At 44.6% G+C, this 18249-nt stretch overlaps 1 protein-coding gene across 1 annotated transcript; it reads right to left on the bottom strand.

The window, feature by feature from the left end:
* Positions 1-10266: 10266 nt before the first annotated feature.
* LOC123330206 (vomeronasal type-1 receptor 4-like) lies at positions 10267-11196 on the bottom strand. The gene has a single exon (XM_044931100.2). It carries the CDS (start codon positions 11194-11196, stop codon positions 10267-10269), a length of 930 nt encoding a protein of 309 aa, XP_044787035.2.
* Between the last annotated feature and the right edge of the window lie 7053 nt (positions 11197-18249).

Here is an 18249-nt window from a genome sequence, read left to right as displayed (position 1 = left end):
CATTTACTGTGTTAATTACTACAAAGCTAGAGTTATTAACTGTGTGTGGTGTGGTACTGGCACAAAAACAGACACAAGACCAAAGTAAAACCAGAGACCCCAGAGGTAAATTCACACATCTCCTGTCAAGTAACGTTTGACAAGGCAGCGACAGACACTTGTTGAGGAAAGGGCAATCTCTTCCACATACTGGTATTGGAAAACTAAATAAAGAAATGGAGAAAAATGAAATTGTAACCCTATTGTACACAACTCACAAAAATTAACTCAAAATGAATTAAAGATGTAAGTGTACAACCCGATGCTATAAAATCCTGAGAGAAAACATAGGGAAGAAGGTCCCTTTGACATCAGTCATGACTGATTTTTTAGATATGACACCAAAAGCAAAAGCACCAGAAGCAAAAAGAAAAAATCAACAAGTGGGACTACATCAGTGTTAAAAACTTCTGCACATCGAGGGAAATAGCAAAATGAAAAGAATCCATGAAGTGGGAGAATATAACCCGATAAATGGGCAAATGAAATGGATAGACACTTTTCCAAAGATGTGTCTGCATGGCCAACAGGCACATGAAAAGATGCTCAGCATCACTGATCAGGAAAAAATACAAAATCACAGTGAGATATTACTTCACACCTGTTAGAACAGCTCTCATAAAGAACACAAATGTTGGTGACAATGTGAAAAAATGAAACCCTTGTACATTACTGGTATAAACTGATGTATATTATTAGTTTATTGGTATAAACCCTTGTATATTATTGGGGCTATAAATTGGTAGAGCCACTGTGAGAAATATGGTGGTTCCTCCATAAATAAAATTACCATATGATTCTACTTCAGGCTGGATATATATCCAGAGGAAATGGAAACAGAAGCTTGAAGAGGCATCTGTACCCATGCGTTTATTGCAGCACTACCCACAATAGCCAAGAAATGGAAACAACCGAAGTGTGCATCAACAGAGGCATGAAGCTGGGAGATACATGTATATATATGAAAGCGAGACAGTGAGAGTGGTAGTTAATCAGCTGTGTGATCCCAGGGACTGTAGCCCGCCGGGCTCCTCTGTCCATGGAGTTCTCCAAGCAAGAGTACTGGAGTGCATTGCCATTCTCTTTTCTCTCTCTCTTTTCTCTCTCTCTTTTCTCTCTCTTTTCTCTCTCTCTCTCTCTCTCTCTCTCTCTCTCTATATATATATATATATATATATGTAATCCAGCCATTAGAAAGATGGGAATCATGCTATTTGTGACAACATAGATGGACCTTAAAGGCATTAAGCTAAGTGAAGTAAGTCAAAGATAAGTACAGTATGTTATTACTTATATGTGAAATCTTAAAAAACCAAACTCATAAAAACAGAGAGTAGAACAGTGGTTACCAGAGGCGGGGGTTGGGGGTGGGGTGGGAAGTTGGTGATGTGTATTTAAGGGTATAAACTGGAGTGAGTAGATAAATAAGTTCTGCAGAGATTTCGCACAGAGTAGTGATTATAGTCAACAATACTGTATTATAAGTTTCAAAGTTGCTAACAGACTAGATCTTAACTGTTACCACCATAAAAAAAGAAATGATAATTATTTGATGGGCTAAAGCCCTGAACTAATCCTATGGTGGTGGTCATTGCAATATACAAGTGTATAAAAGCAACACACTGTACACCAATGTACACAACGTTTTATGACAATTATAATTCAACTGAAAATGAAAAAAGGTCACTGTGGGTTTTATGTAAACAACTGTTATTCAGTGAATTACTACTCAACAATGTAAACATGGCTGTTATTGAAACTGACTATATCAATAGATTCTCAACAGTCATTTAAATCATTTCAAGAGCAGAAACAAGGAGCTCTAGGGTGTCTAGAAATCAGCAGCCAGGGGCAAAGGGCAGGAAAACATGCAGCCCACAATGTAAAAGGCCTGCACCAACCATATGTGACATCCCACTAAAGCGATGATGCAAGCAGCAAGAACAGAATTCAGTAATTAGCAGGTGACAGAGGTGACCATCAGCATCAGAACGGTGTGGGCAGCATTTCCAAGTACCTGCATGCAGCAACGATGACCCGGCACAACCAAAAAAAACCCCAAATGAGACCTCGTCAACCTCAAAACTGGTAAAAGAACACAGCCAACAGAGTGAAATAAATTTACAAAGCAGGAGAAAATGCTTGCAAGTCACATATCTGATAAGGTGTTAATAAATATATTAAATGTATCTAAAATATATAAAGAACTCCTGCCACTTAACAACCTGATTAACAAATGACCAAATGATTTTAAATAGACATTTCTCTAAAAAGGATACACAAATGGGCAAGCAGAAAATGAGAAGGTGCTTAAGATGATGAATTTTTAGCTAAATGCAAAACAAAACCAAAATAAGACATTATCTTACACAAATTAGCATAGTTACTCTTGAAAAAACCCAGAAAATAACAACTGCTTCGAGGAGGAGGAGACATTCAAACACTTGTGCACTGTTGTTAACTTTATAAAATGCAGCAACCACTATGGGAAACACATGGCAGATCCTCAAAAAATCGAAACTAGAAACACCACAGGACCAAGTCGTCCAAATACTAGGGACATGTCCAAAATAACAGAAAGCAAAGGCCTGAAGAGACATTTGCAAACTCATGTCCATAGCAGCACTTTTCCAACAGTGAAGAGGTGAAAACAATGAAAATGTTGACCTTCTGATCAATGGTAAATAAAATACAGTGTAAAAGCTCAATGGAATATTATTCGGCCTTTAAAAGGAAGGAACAGCATGGATAAAACCCGAAGACAATATTCCAGTGAAATAAACCCACCACACACACACAAGTGCTTTAGAATTCCACACACATGTGGCATATAAGTCGTCAAATATATATAACATTAACATAAAATGGTGGCTACTAGTATCTGGGGAGAGAGAAAATAATGACCTTTTTTTAGGTGAGTTCTGTAGGGACCAGTTTCGTAAGGTGGAAAAGTTAAGAGGGAGATTTTTAGCATAACAACTATATACTGGATACTGGAACAACATATACGGGATATTGGAACTATATACAGGAATATACTGGATACTACTGACCAGTACAGCAAACACTGGGATTGTGCTCAACTAAAAACATTTTTGTTTGAAATGTAACTTTCCAACATAACATAAACTAGTCTGTATAATACAAAACATTCTTCAAGGGGATTCATTTTCTGAAAAACATTTTAGAAAGCAGGAAGCCACAGTAATGCTAAATTTCCTAAGGAAGATTAAGGTTCTGTGGGTATCAGTATAAACTTATATGCATTGTCTCTAGTTACTGAAATAAGTAATTTCTAATTACTGATAAAGAGAAGATTGTTTCTTAAAATTTTAAAATAGAAGTAATAAGAGCAAAAGGAAAAAACAAAAGATGTCAAACTTTATATGTCACAAAACTAAAAAGAACCAACTAAGCCCAAAGTTAGCAGGAGGAAGGAAATAACAAAGCCTAGTGCAGAAGTGAGCACAATGGAAACCAGAGAAACAACAGAAAAGGTCAACAAAACCAAGAGTTGGTTTTCTGAAAAGAACACATTCATTTCGTTACTTACCCCTGGCAGGAATGTGAGGACGCTCTCACTCAAGAAACTCATTTTGTTTTGCAGCTCTGCTGTCCTTGCATCCTTTTTATAAGTCCAGCTGAACTTACTTAGCTAAAAAAAGCAAGAAACGCACGTTGGCTTCATCACATCAACTCCTGTTCCCCCTCCTCCTGGAACCCCCTCTCCCACCACTTCACTCGCCTCGCTGCTCCTCATACTCCAGTCAGCTGGTTTCACTGGGTCATCCACATCTGCTGGCCATCTTCAGTCACCACCACCAAGCCTCGCTCTTAGTCTTATAATAACACGCACACTGTTGTTTCTCTTCCTCCTCTGTCCCCTGTCCCCAATGCCCTGAGAGCCGTGGGAGGACGGGCACTGCTCTCTTCCCCTCATAGATGCTCTACCCTCAGCGTCTGCACCCGGGGGGCCTCCCCTCTGGCTCTTCCCCAGCACCTCCCACAGCAGATGGAGGAAATGCAGACATCCATCTGTCTGAGCTCTCCTCTGAATTATGATTCCCTGCAGACTCCCTGGGACTCCAGAATGCTAGGTTTTACTGTAGCCGCAGTGAATCTCATTTTAAAAACCTTCTTTCGCAGCAAAAGTCCTGACTTGAAGCTCGCTTATGTGAAATCCTCCGAGGGCCCCACTGAAAACCCCCCTCTCTGCTCCCTAAGTTGCCCCCTCATCCAGCCGGAGCCCGGGTGTGGACACGCAGAGGCAGGGTCAGCACGTCTCCTGCCCAAGGTTGGTGCCCAGACAGAGCTCCACGGTCCTCTCCCTGGAGACTTCCTCTGTCCTGTCTGTTTTCTGCCCTGAGACTGAACACGAGGCAGCGCACACCTGCCCGGACCTGGCTCCAGAGCTCTGGGCAGGGAACTGTCGACCAGGGTGGGCCAGGGGCTGGTGAGTCTACAGTTACAGGGACAGGGCCCCCAGACCTGCTGTCCCCACAGACGCCACCACCCCTGCAGTGGCTGGGTCGGCCACGCTGTCTGCATGGAGAGCGTGGTGCGTGTCCCATGAGGAGTCGGTTTTATCTCCCATGCTATTCATCCCCCTCTCAAGTGATTAAGCAATTAAAGATCCTAACTGAACAGCCAGACCACAGGTGAAAACACTTCTGTGTCCTCTGTGGAAAATCAAAGCTGAGAAAGCATAATCAGGCGTTAAAGGGACAAGCGAAGGTGCACCAGTCACTTCCTTCCTGCGCTTTCTCCTGGGCGTGCTCCTCAGGGAGGCGTCATCTTGTCACAGCTCTGAGCTCCATCCCGGTCAGGAGTCTGGCTCCAGTGACTTCAGGCTCCATGGTTCCTGCTCTTTACGGCCGGAGCTCTTTTTCTAATCTGGAAGGCAGCCCATTTTGAAGCCATCTTTCCCACCTCAAAATGCTGTGGATCCCTAATGCCCCCAGGCCTCCACGGGAGGACGATGCCTTTTATTGGGACAGTTATTCGAGTGCTTTGTAGGGACGCAGTCACACCTGTTTTCACATTGTCTATGGGCAGCGTCTACCTGCAAAGGTGGCCTTAATAGGTGTGGCAGAGACCACGCAGCCCATGACTCTAAAACACCTTCTCGCTGATGCTTTATAAAAATCTGCCTCACGTGCCTTTTGATGGCCAAGTCGAAGATCTCTCTCGGTAAATGTCACGCTGCACTTGACAATACGCGTTGTTGTCCGGTCAGTCGGTCGTCTCTGACTCTCTGCGCCCCATGGACTGCAGCACAGCAGGCATCCCTGTCCTTCACCATCTCCTGGAATTTGCTCAAACTCATGCCCATTGAGTCACTGATGCCATTCAACCACCTCATCCTCTGTCGCCCCCTTCTCCTCCTGCCCTCAATTTCCCCCAGCAAATATGTGGGTTGTTTCCAAATATCTTTTGACGTTGATTTCTAACGTAATTCCAAGTGGTAAGAGAACAGACTCTGTATGATGTCAGCACCTGTAGACCACGAGATTTTGGCACCTTGTTTTATGTGCCAGGATGTATTCCAGTGTCTCCTGGTTTACAGTCTATGGGAACTTGAATCGAATTTGTACCCTGTTGCTGTGTGAAAATTATGTAAATCTTAATTATGTTGAATTGGTTCACAGTGCTCTTCGGATCTACTCTTTCTACTTCTTTGTATATTCATTCTATTAATTTTTGATATTGAAACTCCAAATAAAAAATCTTAATTTATCCACTTAAAAATAGTTGTAATATATAGTGGAACTATATGTAACCTTGTTCTGTATTTTCCAGGTCTCCTGCAAATGTGTCATCATACTTTCATAATTTAAAAACATAAACATATATTGAAAGGGATTTGCCTCAAGCGCCTCCTTGTATATAGTGCTTCTACTGCCCCACACCCACCCCACGTGATGGTCCGAAACGCCCCGGCCCTGGGCCAACCACACATCCCCGTGGCCTTCTGACAGGCTTTCCACTGAGAAGTTGCTCTTTTTTGCTGTCTTTTGCTTCCTACTGGGTCTGTGTTCACGTCTTCATTCTTCTTTTGGGGCTAATTCAGAGTCTTCTCAAGTCACCATTTAGGATGAGGAACTGTCAACGCCCAAGTCCTGTCCACTGTCACTTTTCAGGTCATGGAGGCCAAGACCCACACCCCTATAGGCACCTTCTTCACGTTTACTGCAAAGGCACAAATAGCTCATTCACTTTACTTCTGTGATTCCACTTCTTCCCCAAACCAGAATTTTCTTGGGGAAACTCACTTGGACACTGTTCAGTTCAGTTCAGTCGCTCAGTCGTGTCCGACTCTTTGTGACCCCATGAACTACAGCACGTCAGGTCTCCCTGTCCATCACCAACTCCCGGAGTCCACCCAAACCCATGTCCATTGAGTCAGTGATGCCATCCAACCATCTCATCCTCTGTCATCCCCTTCTCCTCAGGCCTTCAATCTTTCCCAGCATCAAGGTATTTTCCAAAGAGTCAGTTCTTTGCATCAGGTGGCCAAAGTATTGGAGTTTCAGCTTCAACACCAGTCCCTCCAATGAATATTCAGGACTTATTTCCTTTAGGATGGACTGGTTGGATCTCCTTGAAGTCCAAGGGACTCTCCAGAGTTTTCTCCAACACCACAGTTCAAAAGCATCAATTCTTCAGCACTCAGCTTTCTTTATAGTCCAACTCTCACATCCATACATGACTACTGGAAAAACCATAGCCTTGACTAGATGGACCTTTGTTGGCAAAGTAATGTCTCTGCTTTTTAATATGCTGTCTAGGTTGGTCATAACTTTCCTTCCAAGGAGTAAGCATCTTTTAATTTCATGGCTGAAGTCATCATTTGCAGTGATTTTGGAACCCTCCAAAATAAAGTCTGCCACTGTTTCCACTGTTTTCCTCATCTATTTCCCATGAAGTGATGGGACTGGATGCCATGATCTTAGTTTTCTGAAGTTTGAGCTTTAAGTCAAATTTTCACTCTCCTCTTTCACTTTGATCAAGAGGCTCTCTAGTTTTTCTTTGCTTTCTCCCATAAGGGTGGTATCATCTGCATGTCTGAGGTTATTGATATTTCTCCCAGCAATCTTGGACCCTGAGTAGGTGAATGTTTTTATATACAGCACAAATGGCTATAACTGGAACAAAATCTTCCTATTTACAGTAGCTATTCTCCTTACACGAAGGTATTAGATTTTTCTCTTCAGTTATGTCTTAGGTTGGCTAAAAAGTCCATTTGGGTTTTTCTGGAAGATGTATGGAAAAACACGAATGAACTTTTTGGCTAATCCAACAATATAGACAAAAGATAGGCAGGGTGGTTAGGCATTGGGTTATAAGCATCTAAGCCACCTTTCAACAGATGATACATAGACTGAGGTGGATATAGTCCAGGTTTCTCACTGTTGGTGGAATATTTATAAGCACAGAAGAGGGGAAGGGTACGATAAGCCCTAGAGTTTGGTTTTTAATTGGAGGAATTATGACTAACTCATGTTTTTGTTGTTCAGTTGGTCAGTTGTATTTGATTCTTTTGCAACTACATAGACTGTAGCCCGTCAAGCTCCTCCACCCATGGGATTTTCCAGGCAAGAACACGGGAGTGGGTTGCCATTTCCTTCTCCAGGGGATCTTCCTGACCCAGGGATTGAACCTGTGTCTCCTGCATTGGTAGGCAGGTTCTTTACTACTGAGGCACCAGGGAAGCCCAGTAACAAGCTGTTGATCATCATAACATTTGTGTAGACTGAGTTAGAAAAGTGCTTGCTTTTTTAAGCAAGCAAGGTGACTCTGCTACGTGACTTGGGGATGAAACCCGCCGCCATCTTGCCTCATGCAACCCAGTCCTACAGATGCTCACTGGGTGCTGGCAAGGCCCCCAGGAGGCTCAGTGTGGGCCGTGGTAATCCACCCCAGATGACACAGGACAAGCAACGGCCGAAAACTGATTGACAACCAGGATGCTGAACACTTCAGCCTCTGCTCAACACGTCTCCTCTCCTGCTCTGGACTCAGAGTGCGCTTTGGAGCCCTGTATGTCCATCGAGAGGTGAATGAATAAACAGGTTGTGGTATATATATGTGTGTGTGTGTGTGTGTGTGTGTGTAATGAATATTACTCAGCAATAAAGGGAGCACACTGAGTCACTTCTAGTGAAGTGACTGAATCTAGAGCCTATTACGCAGAGTGAAGTGAGTGAGAAAGAGACAAGTATCACATATTAACAGATGTATATGGAATCTAGAAAGATGGAACTGATGAGCCTATTTGGAGGGCAGGAATAGAGATACAGATGGAGAGAACAGGCTCGTGGACACAGTGGGGCAAGGAGAGAGTGGGATGATTTGAGAAAATAGCATTGAAACATACACATTAACGTATGTAAAACAGAGAGCCAGTGGGAGTTTGATGTAAGATGCGAGGAGCTCAACCCAGTGCTCCCTAAGGGGTGGGAGGTGGGAGGGAGGGGACATGTGTATGCCTGTGGCCGATTCCTGTCGATGTATGGCAGAAGCCACCACAACATTGTAAAGCAATTATCCTCCAAATAAAACAAACAAAGAGCCCTTCGGTGTCCGCGTCTCTCCTCACGCTTTCAGAGGCTGCTGGGCCCCTCTGCTTTAGGAGTTTATCTGGTCTGAGTAAAAATGAATGAGGGAAAGAGCGAATGATTGCACGCACACATGGCTGAAGGGAAGTCTCTTCCTTCAACAGACTCCTACCAGTAAACGCTGAAGGCTGAAATGAGACCACTGCGCGTGTTTTGACTCGGGAGGGCGTTGGGGTGGGAGCTGAGGAGGTGCGCCGGGATGAGCAGCCGCATACTAGGACAGTCTCAGGACGTCTCCCAGCAAAGAACTCGCTGACCGATCGCAAGGCCCCTGGTCCGTGTAACATGGAGACACCTGTCAGGCGCCCGTGACAGGGCTGGGACAGGCAGGCGCGGTGTGTCCTCCAGCAGGAAGCACGGAGAACGTCACAGGGCCTTTATTTCTTTTTAAAGAGTCCCCGCCCCCCCCACAATGTGGACCATTTTTAAAGTCCTTACTGAATTTCTTACAGTATTGCTTCTGTCTTACGTTTTTCACTTTTGTCCGAGAGGCGTGTGGGATCTTAGCTCCCCGACCGGGGATGGAACACGTGCCCCCTGCGATGGAAGGCGAAGTCCTAACCACTGGGCCGCTGGGGAAGCCCCAGCATCTTGACTGGTTCAGGAAGCTTTACTGAGATATCACTGACATGGAAGATATGTGAGTGTGAGGTGTATAGCGTGGTGCTTTGATACAGGAATAGACTGTGAAATTATTGCCACAGGAAGGTTGACACCTCCATCGCCCCAGAGAGTTAGCTTTTCTCCCGGCTGGTGGTGACAGCATGGGCGATGTGTCTCTCACTGACTTTCTAGTATAAGGTGAGCGTGTAGTGCAGCGCTGGTAGCTGCCGGCCCTGGCGGCGCATCAGATCCTCAGAATGTATTCATTTTATAACCGCAACTCAGTGCCCTTTGACCAACATCTCCTCATTCCCCTGACCTCCCGGCCCCTGGAAACCACTCTCTCACTCTCTGCTCCTGAGTTCAGCTTCTTCAGATTACACGCACAGAAGCTGCCACACAGTACTTGTCTTTCTCTGTGCCGTTTATCTCAATTAGCATAGTGCTCTTGAGGTCTATCCATGATGCTGCAAATGGCATGATCTCATTCTTTTTTATGGCTATGTAATATTCCATCACTGGAGAAGGAAATGGAAACTCACTCCAGTATTCTTGCTTGAAGAATCCCCATGGACAGAGGAGCCTGACGAGCTGCAGCCCATGAAGTCGCAGAGATGGACATGACTGAGCGACTAAGCACAGCACAGCACTGACTTCAACAGTAGCAACTTCCAGTTATAAAGTAAGTAAGTCACGGATATGTAATGTACAACATGGTTCAGTAGTTAAGTATACTGTGTCACATGATGAAAAGTGGTAAGAGAATCAATCTTCAAAGGTTTCACCACAAGAAAAAAGTTCCATCGGTACAGTACCGTGTGGAGGTGGGTAGATGTTAACTAGATTTATTGAACTCATCATCTGTAATGTATACAAATATTCAATCATAATGTAAGTCCTGAAGTGATATAATGTCACACTTATTGTACTTTAATAAAAATAGTCACTCAATACTTAAAGAAGAGAATTAGTTATTATTGAAGGCATCTACTAGATATTTATCACATTAAGCATTATTTCTATTGACTCCATAGCAGATCCTAGGAGTTTTAGGATCCCTTAGGAGCAGCAGAAAGGGGGAAACAGTGGGAAAACATGAGGCCAAGACATCAGAAGTCTGCATCAACCACAGACGAAACTCTACAAGAACAGTGAGATAAAAAGAAAAAGTGGAATTCAGTATGTAAACAATGATGAAGGTGACCACCAGCATCAGGATGGTGTGGGTGGCTCTGGTCTCTGGGGGGCATCTGTGGTGTCCAGTGGGGGTGTGAATATACTGCACCCTCTGGCGGTGTCTGAGCAGGAGAAGCACCATGGAGCCACTGGACCAGACCATGAGGGTAAGAAACACGGCATCAGAGATGAACCACAAGTAGCCAAAGCTTGTGACATTATCTGAGATTGAGCAGAACCAATTGCCTTGTGAATCAGTATAGTTGTGTGTGTCCTGAGGACCAGTGATTTTCAGAGGAACAGGGATGTACATTAAGAGACTGAGAATCCAGCAGGTGCAGCAGGAAGGACCAATGAACTTGGGGGCTCTTCCTCTGAGCATCACCCACTCCGGTCTCCTCAGGGTGAGAGTGAAGGACTGATAGGTGCTCAGGACAGAAGTGGAACACAGGGAAGTGCTGAGAGCCATCCTTTGTATATAATACACAAACTTACACCCAAGGCTGGACAGGGACTTCCTTGACACAAAAACTGCCATTATGTGGGGAATGCCAGGGGAGAGAAGAACCAGGAGGTTGGCCATGGCCAAATGTGGCAGAACCATCTGTGTGGGTCTCTGCTTGTGGCCCAGCAAGGCTGGAGAGATGCTGCGGGAGAAAAGGATGGCATTGCCCAGAGCCCCAACCACCACCTGGAGCAGAAAGATGATTTTCACAGCTGCCTCCCCTGCGTTTCTCAGGGCTTCTTTGTGAACAGACATGGAGAGGATGTCAGATTGGCCTGGAGCGGAAAGGGGGCTGTGCGGGTGTCTACAACAGCAGTCTTCTCACAGAACCAACACTGGGAAAGAATTCCTTTCTCCTCTTCTGAGAAGGGAGACACGGTCATGCTCCACAGGAGGGGCTCAACCTGGAGCACACATGCATGATACCGGTTACACTTTTTACTCTGATTATATTTAATTCTATTGTTTTGGCATTTCCTTATTCTCCACCAGCAGGTAAGGTTCATGAAGTTAAGAACCACATCACTTGTTCAGTAACATGGTGTGATGCATAATAGATGTTACAAAATCTGTACTAAGTGTATGATGATGTGACAGGAGACAGACTAGCAGATACACTAACCCCTTAGAGACATTCCTGCGTATTGTAAGCGTGTGTTTAGAAAGAAATGGAAGATGCACAATGCCGGTGAGCTTTAAGACTGCACAACTAATTTAAACACAGTTGCAGGAGAGTCAGTTATTTACACTTGAAACTCATATTTCATCAGAATTACCACACACAGTATAACTTAAAAAATCAGCTGTGGACCTGCACTTTCTAGATCCTTGTGTGAGGAGCTTGGGAGTCACCTCTATGTCCTAAAAACAAGGAAAACACTGAATAGACTGAAAATTCTTGGATCAGTAAGAGAGGTGAGAGGGGAATCATTGCCTCCACTAGGGAAGAGACAGCGGGGGAAGAGAAGGAATCAAGACATTGGAGCAGAGATTCCTGAGCAGAAAGCCCTCGGGAAGAAGCCCTGGGTAGGAAATCCTTCGTCATAACGATGGATCGATGGGGATTCAGTGTGTAGGAGTCTCACAGTTAGAATCTCCAGGAGGACTACTCATCCCACAGTCCTGTGAGTCTGGTGATATTTCCCTCAGCTGATATCAGAGAGAAATCCATCCCCTTCTGCTTCCATTACTGGGAGACGAAAGCAAACATTTTCAAATACATCAGAGCACTGGGTTCTTCTTAACTGAATCTGCTTTCCTGGGAAGGTAGTTAACTAGAGCCTAACCAGCAGGGTTTGCACAGAGCCTGACTCACCTGGGAAGGGAAATCCGCAGCTCTAGCCCACTCCAGCTGTGCTGTCCCACCCAAGGGGGAGAAAAACATGGAGAAACAGGGGGTTCACAGTCCAGAGGCACAGGCTCAGGGACCGACTGAGACCTCATCATAGGAGGTGGAACCTCCCTTCTCCCTGAGAAAGGAGATAGAGGGGCCCCTGGGCTGGACAGCTTGTGTTCGTCGAGTGGAGTAAAACTGAAGGCTTACTCTCACGCACACACTCCAAGGACAAACCTAGTGGCAGAAGCTGAGTCCTGCTGGGGTAAAGAGATACTGTGCCCAGGCCTGAGGTCAAGGAAGACTTCCCTGTCTGTACAAGAGCAGGAAGGCTTCCCAGGGGCCAAAAAGGGAGGAGACCCCACCCCCTAATAAGGGTGGACATGCACCCACAAGTCTTTGCGGTGGGATCCGTCTTAGCAAAAGGTTGCCCATGCATGTTGGGGAGGGTTCAGGAATCAGTCAGGTGTCAAGAAAGAGACAAGGAACAAAAGAATAAAATACTTAGGAATAAATCTACCTAAAGAAACGAAAGATCTATATATAGAAAACTATAAAACACTGATGAAAGAAATCAAAGATGACACAAATAGATGGAGAAATATACCATGTTCTTGGATCAGAAGAATCAATATAGTGAAAGTGAGTATACTACCCAAAGCAATCTATAGATTCAACGCAACCCCTATCAAGCTACCAACAGTATTTTCCACAGAACTTGAACAAATAATTTCACAATTTGTATGGTAATACAAAAAACCTCGAATAGCCAAAGCAATTTTGAGAAAGAAGAATGGAACAGGAGGAATCAACCTGCCTGACTTCAGGCTCTACTACAAAGCTACAGTCATCAAGACAGTATGGTACTGGCACAAAGACAGAAATATAGATCAATGGAACAAAATAGAAAGCCCAGAGATAAATCCAGGCACCTATGGACACCTTATCTTTGACAAAGAAGGCAAGAATATACAATGGAGAAAAGATAATCTCTTTAACAAGTGGTGCTGGGAAAACTGGTCAACCACTTGTAAAAGAATGAAACTAGAACACTTTCTAACACCATTTACAAAAATGAACTCAAAATGGATTAAAGATCTAAATGTAAGACCAGAAACTATAAAACTCCTAGAGGAAAACATAGGCAAAACCCTCTTTGACATAAATCACAGCAGGATCCTCTATGACCCACCTCCAAGAGTAATGGAAATAAAAGCAAAAATAAACAAATGGGACCTAATTAAACTTAAAAGGTTTTGCATAACGAAGGAAACTATAAGCAGAGTGAAAAGACAGCCTTCAGAATGGGAGAAAATAACAGCAAACGAAGCAACTGACAAAGAATTAATCTCTAAAATATACAAGCAACTCCTGAAGCTCAATTCCAGAAAAATAAATGACCCAATCAAAAAATGGGCTAAAGAACTAAACAGACATTTCTCCAAAAAAGACATACAGATGGCTAACAAACACATGAAAAGATGCTCAACATCACTCATCATCAGAGAAATGCAAATAAAAAAACCACAGTGAGGTACTATCTCACGCTGGTCAGGATGGCTGCTATCCAAAAATCTACAAACAATAAATGCTGGAGAGGGTGTGGAGAAAAGGGAACTCTCTTACACTGTTGGTGGGAATGCAAACTAGTACAGCCACTATGGAGAATAGTGTGGAGATTCCTTAAAAAACTGGAAATAGAACTGCCATATGACCCAGCAATCCCACTGCTGGGCATACACACTGAGGAAACCAGAATTGAAAGAGACACGTGTACCCCAACGTTCATCGCAGCACTGTTTATAATAGCCAGGACATGGAAGCAATCTAGATGTCCATCGGCAGACAAATGGATAAGAAAGCTGTGGCACATATACACAATGGAGTATTACTCAGGCATTAAAAAGAATGCATTTGAATCAGTCATAATGAGGTAGATGAAACCTGAGCCTATTATGCAGAGTGAAGTAAGGCAGAAAGAAAAACACCAATACAGTGTACTAATATATATATATATATATAGAATTGAGAAAGATGGTAATGATAACCCTATATGCGAGACAGCAAAAGAGACACAGATGTATATAACAGTCTTTGGACTCTGTGGGAGAAGGCGAGGGTGGGATGATTTGAGAGAATAGCATTGAAACATGTATATTATCATATCACCAGTCCAGATTTGATGCATGAGACAGGGTGCTCAGGGCTGGTGCACTGGGATGACCCAGAGAGATAGGATGGGGAGGGAGGTGGGAGGTGGCTTCAGGATGGGGAACACATGTATACCCATGGCTGATTCATGTCAATGTATGGCAAAAAACACTACAATATTGTAAAGTAATTAAAAAAAAAGAAAAAGACAAGGTAATTGGCCAAAGGTAAAGAAAGACAATATTTTAAGTATATAATATGAAATCGTACAGTAACCACAGCAATTATTTAGAATTTAGACCAACAGAAGTTTGGTTGGTTTGTTTTTGTGGAGTTTTTAAAGACCTACTGACAAATGTCCTTTTTGCTAGTAAATACCATCATTTGGTAATCTCAGAAATCATTTCTTCTTTCAAAAAGAAAAATTCCACTATAGTTGAATCCCATTTTCTCTGAGTGAAATCCCATCATATAGACCAAAGATCAGCAAACTTTTTCTGTAAAGGGACAGAGAGTGGTATTTTAGGTTTTGTAGGTCCAGATGCAACTGAGCAACTCCATGTTTTTATGCAGCTGGGAAGGCAGCCACGGACAATATATTAACAGGTGAGCATCGCTGTGTTTACAATGAAACTGGATTTCTAAAAACAGATGGCGTATGTGCACACCACCATTCACAGAAGCATCGTTCACAGTAACCAGTAAGTGGAAACAGCCCCAGGTCCATCAGTAGATGAGTGGATAGGCAAAATGTCCTCCTATACTGCACAGGAATAGTATTCAGCTGTGAAAAGGAAATATGTAGCGTATTTGATATATGCTACAACACAAATGCCCCTTGAAAACATGCTTAATGAAGCAAGTCGGGCACAGATGGAAAAATAGAATATGATTCCACTTATAAAAGTTACTTGGAGTAGGCACATTCATTGAACCCGAAAGCAGAACCCCTCAGCTCTACTGAGGGAAAGAAGGTTGTTTAATGAGTAGCAAGTGTCTGTTGGGATGATGAAGTTTTGGGAATAGATGGTGATGATAGTTATACACGGGCTGCCTGGTGGCTCAGATGGTAAAGGGTCTGCCTGCAATGCAGGAGACCCAGGTTCCATCCCTGGATTGGGAAGATCCCGTGGAGAAGGAAATGGCAACCACTCCATTGTATTCTTGCCTGGAGAATTGCATGGACTGAGGAGCCTGGTGGGCTGCCGTCCATGGGGTCACAAAGAGTCGGATATGACTGATGGACTAAAGCTAAAGCTCAAAGACAGACCTGGAAGGATGGTCCTAAACGAGGGGTTTCCGTCACCTCTTCCTGTGCTCCACATTCAGGACGCCCACGCCCTTTCTCTGGGTGGGTCTCGCCCCACTTCTGTCTTAAACGAATTCTTCTCTGTGTGCTCGCCCACATGCTTTGCTGTGTCTCTAATAATGAACTTTATACCTGTTTTTTTTTAAACAGTTTTTGCCTTCTTGAGACATTCTTGCTTTCTAATGGGGGAAAGAACCAGGGTCACTTTGCTTCTAGCCTCAGGCCCCTGGTGTTCTGGCAAGTAGGACTCCTGGTTTTCATTCAGGCGCCCCAGGTTCAATTCCTGGGCAGGGAACGAAGATCTCTTTTCAGAACCCCTCACTGCTGTCTCTCTGAGGTCATCCCCACAGCTCACCACCACATCACCAAAGGTTTATTAACAGGCACTCTTTTTACCCACTACAATGCGTCCAGATAACAAGAAAAAACTCCTAGGTGCATTGAAAGGCAAAAACAAAGAAAAGACCCCCCAAACCCAAACAGTTTGAAGACACAGAGCGAGCATCAGATGCAGACATGGCAGGAAAGTTGGAATGGTCAGACCAGGAACCTAAATCAGCTATGATCACTGTGCTGAGGGCTCCAGTGGATAAAGCAGACAGGTGCGGGAACAGCTGGGCAACGAGAGCAGGAGAGGGGAATTCTAAATTAGGAAGAAATGCTGGAGACCAAAACACTGTCCCAGAAATTCCAGACTGACTTTGATGGGCTTCTTAGTAAATCGGAGGACGCTGATGTGGAAGTAATCTCAGAAGGAGATTTACAGTGAACTCATGGCTCTGGTCCCATTCAGATACAAACCCCAGCACATTCCCGCCTTCCACCTGCCCAGCTATGAGCTCCTCTCCTGCTGAGAGCCGGCTGTCCTGATTCCTGCCGAGACTGAACACAAGGGAGCACTCACCTGCCTGCACTTGGCTCCACACTCTGTGCAGCGAAGTGTCAGTCAGCATGGGCCCCAGTTATAGGGACAGGGTCCCTGGGCTGCTCTCCCCACAGAGGAGCCATTATCATGTCATCTGGAGCGGAGGTGACACTGTCTGCATGGAGAGTCTGGGGCGTCTCCAGTGGGGGCAGATCTTACCCCCAGTGCTCCTCACCCTCACCCACGCCTGGGGACTAGTGACTACTCCTGGCAATTACTGAGAAGGTCCCCGTGAGCAGCTGAGCAGAGGGCAGGGAGAGTTTTCTGTGTTCCCTGTGGGAGAACCCAAGTTTACAGTGAAAGTCACAGCTGGGGGAGGGACACTCACAGAGCACCGGGGTCCCTTCACTGTGTCTCCCGTTGGGCATTTTTCCTCATGGTCTCACTCTTCCAAACTGTTCCAAAGTGTTCTCACTGATCATCAGCATGGGGTCTGGAGGCTGGGCTTTCTCCTGAGTTGAAGTTCCACAGCCCTTTCTATTTATGGCCTCAGGTCTGTTTAATCTGGAAAACGCCCCCTTTGAAGCCAGAGTTTCCTTCAGAATCCTCAGGTCTCCCTTGAGTCCACAGGACTCTGCAAGGACTTTGTCATTTGTTCTAAGTCACCCATGGAGCCCCCTCCTTGAGCCTCTCATTGGACCTCCAGCCTGTCCCTGTGTTCTGGGCCATGACTGCTGGAAAGGTTTCTGGACTCACAGGGACTAAGAAATACCACTGATGAAAATAAACAGAGAGGTGACATTAGACTGTATGCTGCAGTCCATGGGGTCACAGAGTCAAACTTGACTTAGTGGCTGAACAACAGCATTAGAATACTTTAAACTGATCATGGCAATCATCAGTTGATAGTTGGATCTTGGGTACCAGGTCCCTCAGCTGGGAAATAGCCCTGAGTTCATCCTTCTGAAGGCCAGAGAGCAGAAGGGGTACAATCAATCGCCCCCATTGGGCTCCTTCTGCAGGGAGCTGATGCACTGTGGCCAGCGGACTTGTCCACAGTTCAGGTACACGGGTTTGAGGAGAGAAGGCAGGCAGATAAGACGGCCACTGCCTCTTCAAAGTGTTCAACTGTCATCCCTGTCTGCAGAAAATATGCATGATAATGATTTAATGTGTTGACTGATTATTCCTCCTTGGAATCTGCCCCCACACATTTAAACACAGAGAACCTACTGTGTGCTGTCCCTGGTACTAGGTAATGATGGTCCTGGTCCTGAGCTATGAGATGCTGCTTACATGAAGGACATGGTTCATCATTAGACTCTTCACTGAACTGGTGAAAGGGTCTTGATTTCACTGTCTATTAAGGTAGCTCCAGTCCCATGTGGCTACTAAGCACCTGAAACGGGCTCGTCTGAGAAATGCTCTGATTGTAAACACACACTGGACGTCAAGCATCTGTTAAGACAGAGAGACAGTAAACTGCCTTTTCAAGAACTTTTCAGAATTGATTATAGCTTGTGCTCAGTCGCTCACTTGTGTCCAACTCGTTGCGACCCCATGGACTGTAGCCCGCCAGGCTCCTCTGTCCATTGGATTCTCCAGGCAAGAATACTGGAGCGGGTTGCCATGCCCTCCTCCAGGGGATCT

This window comes from Bubalus bubalis, chromosome 18 (assembly GCF_019923935.1).
Source record: "Bubalus bubalis isolate 160015118507 breed Murrah chromosome 18, NDDB_SH_1, whole genome shotgun sequence".
Lineage (NCBI taxonomy): Eukaryota > Metazoa > Chordata > Mammalia > Artiodactyla > Bovidae > Bubalus > Bubalus bubalis.
Note: the sequence above shows the minus strand (reverse complement) of the source record. Positions and strands in the feature narration are given on the sequence as shown.

Bases quoted from the DNA above. Each gene is read 5' to 3' on its own strand.
- LOC123330206 (XM_044931100.2), bottom strand. From the start codon at position 11,196: ATGTCTGTTCACAAAGAAGCCCTGAGAAACGCAGGGGAGGCAGCTGTG.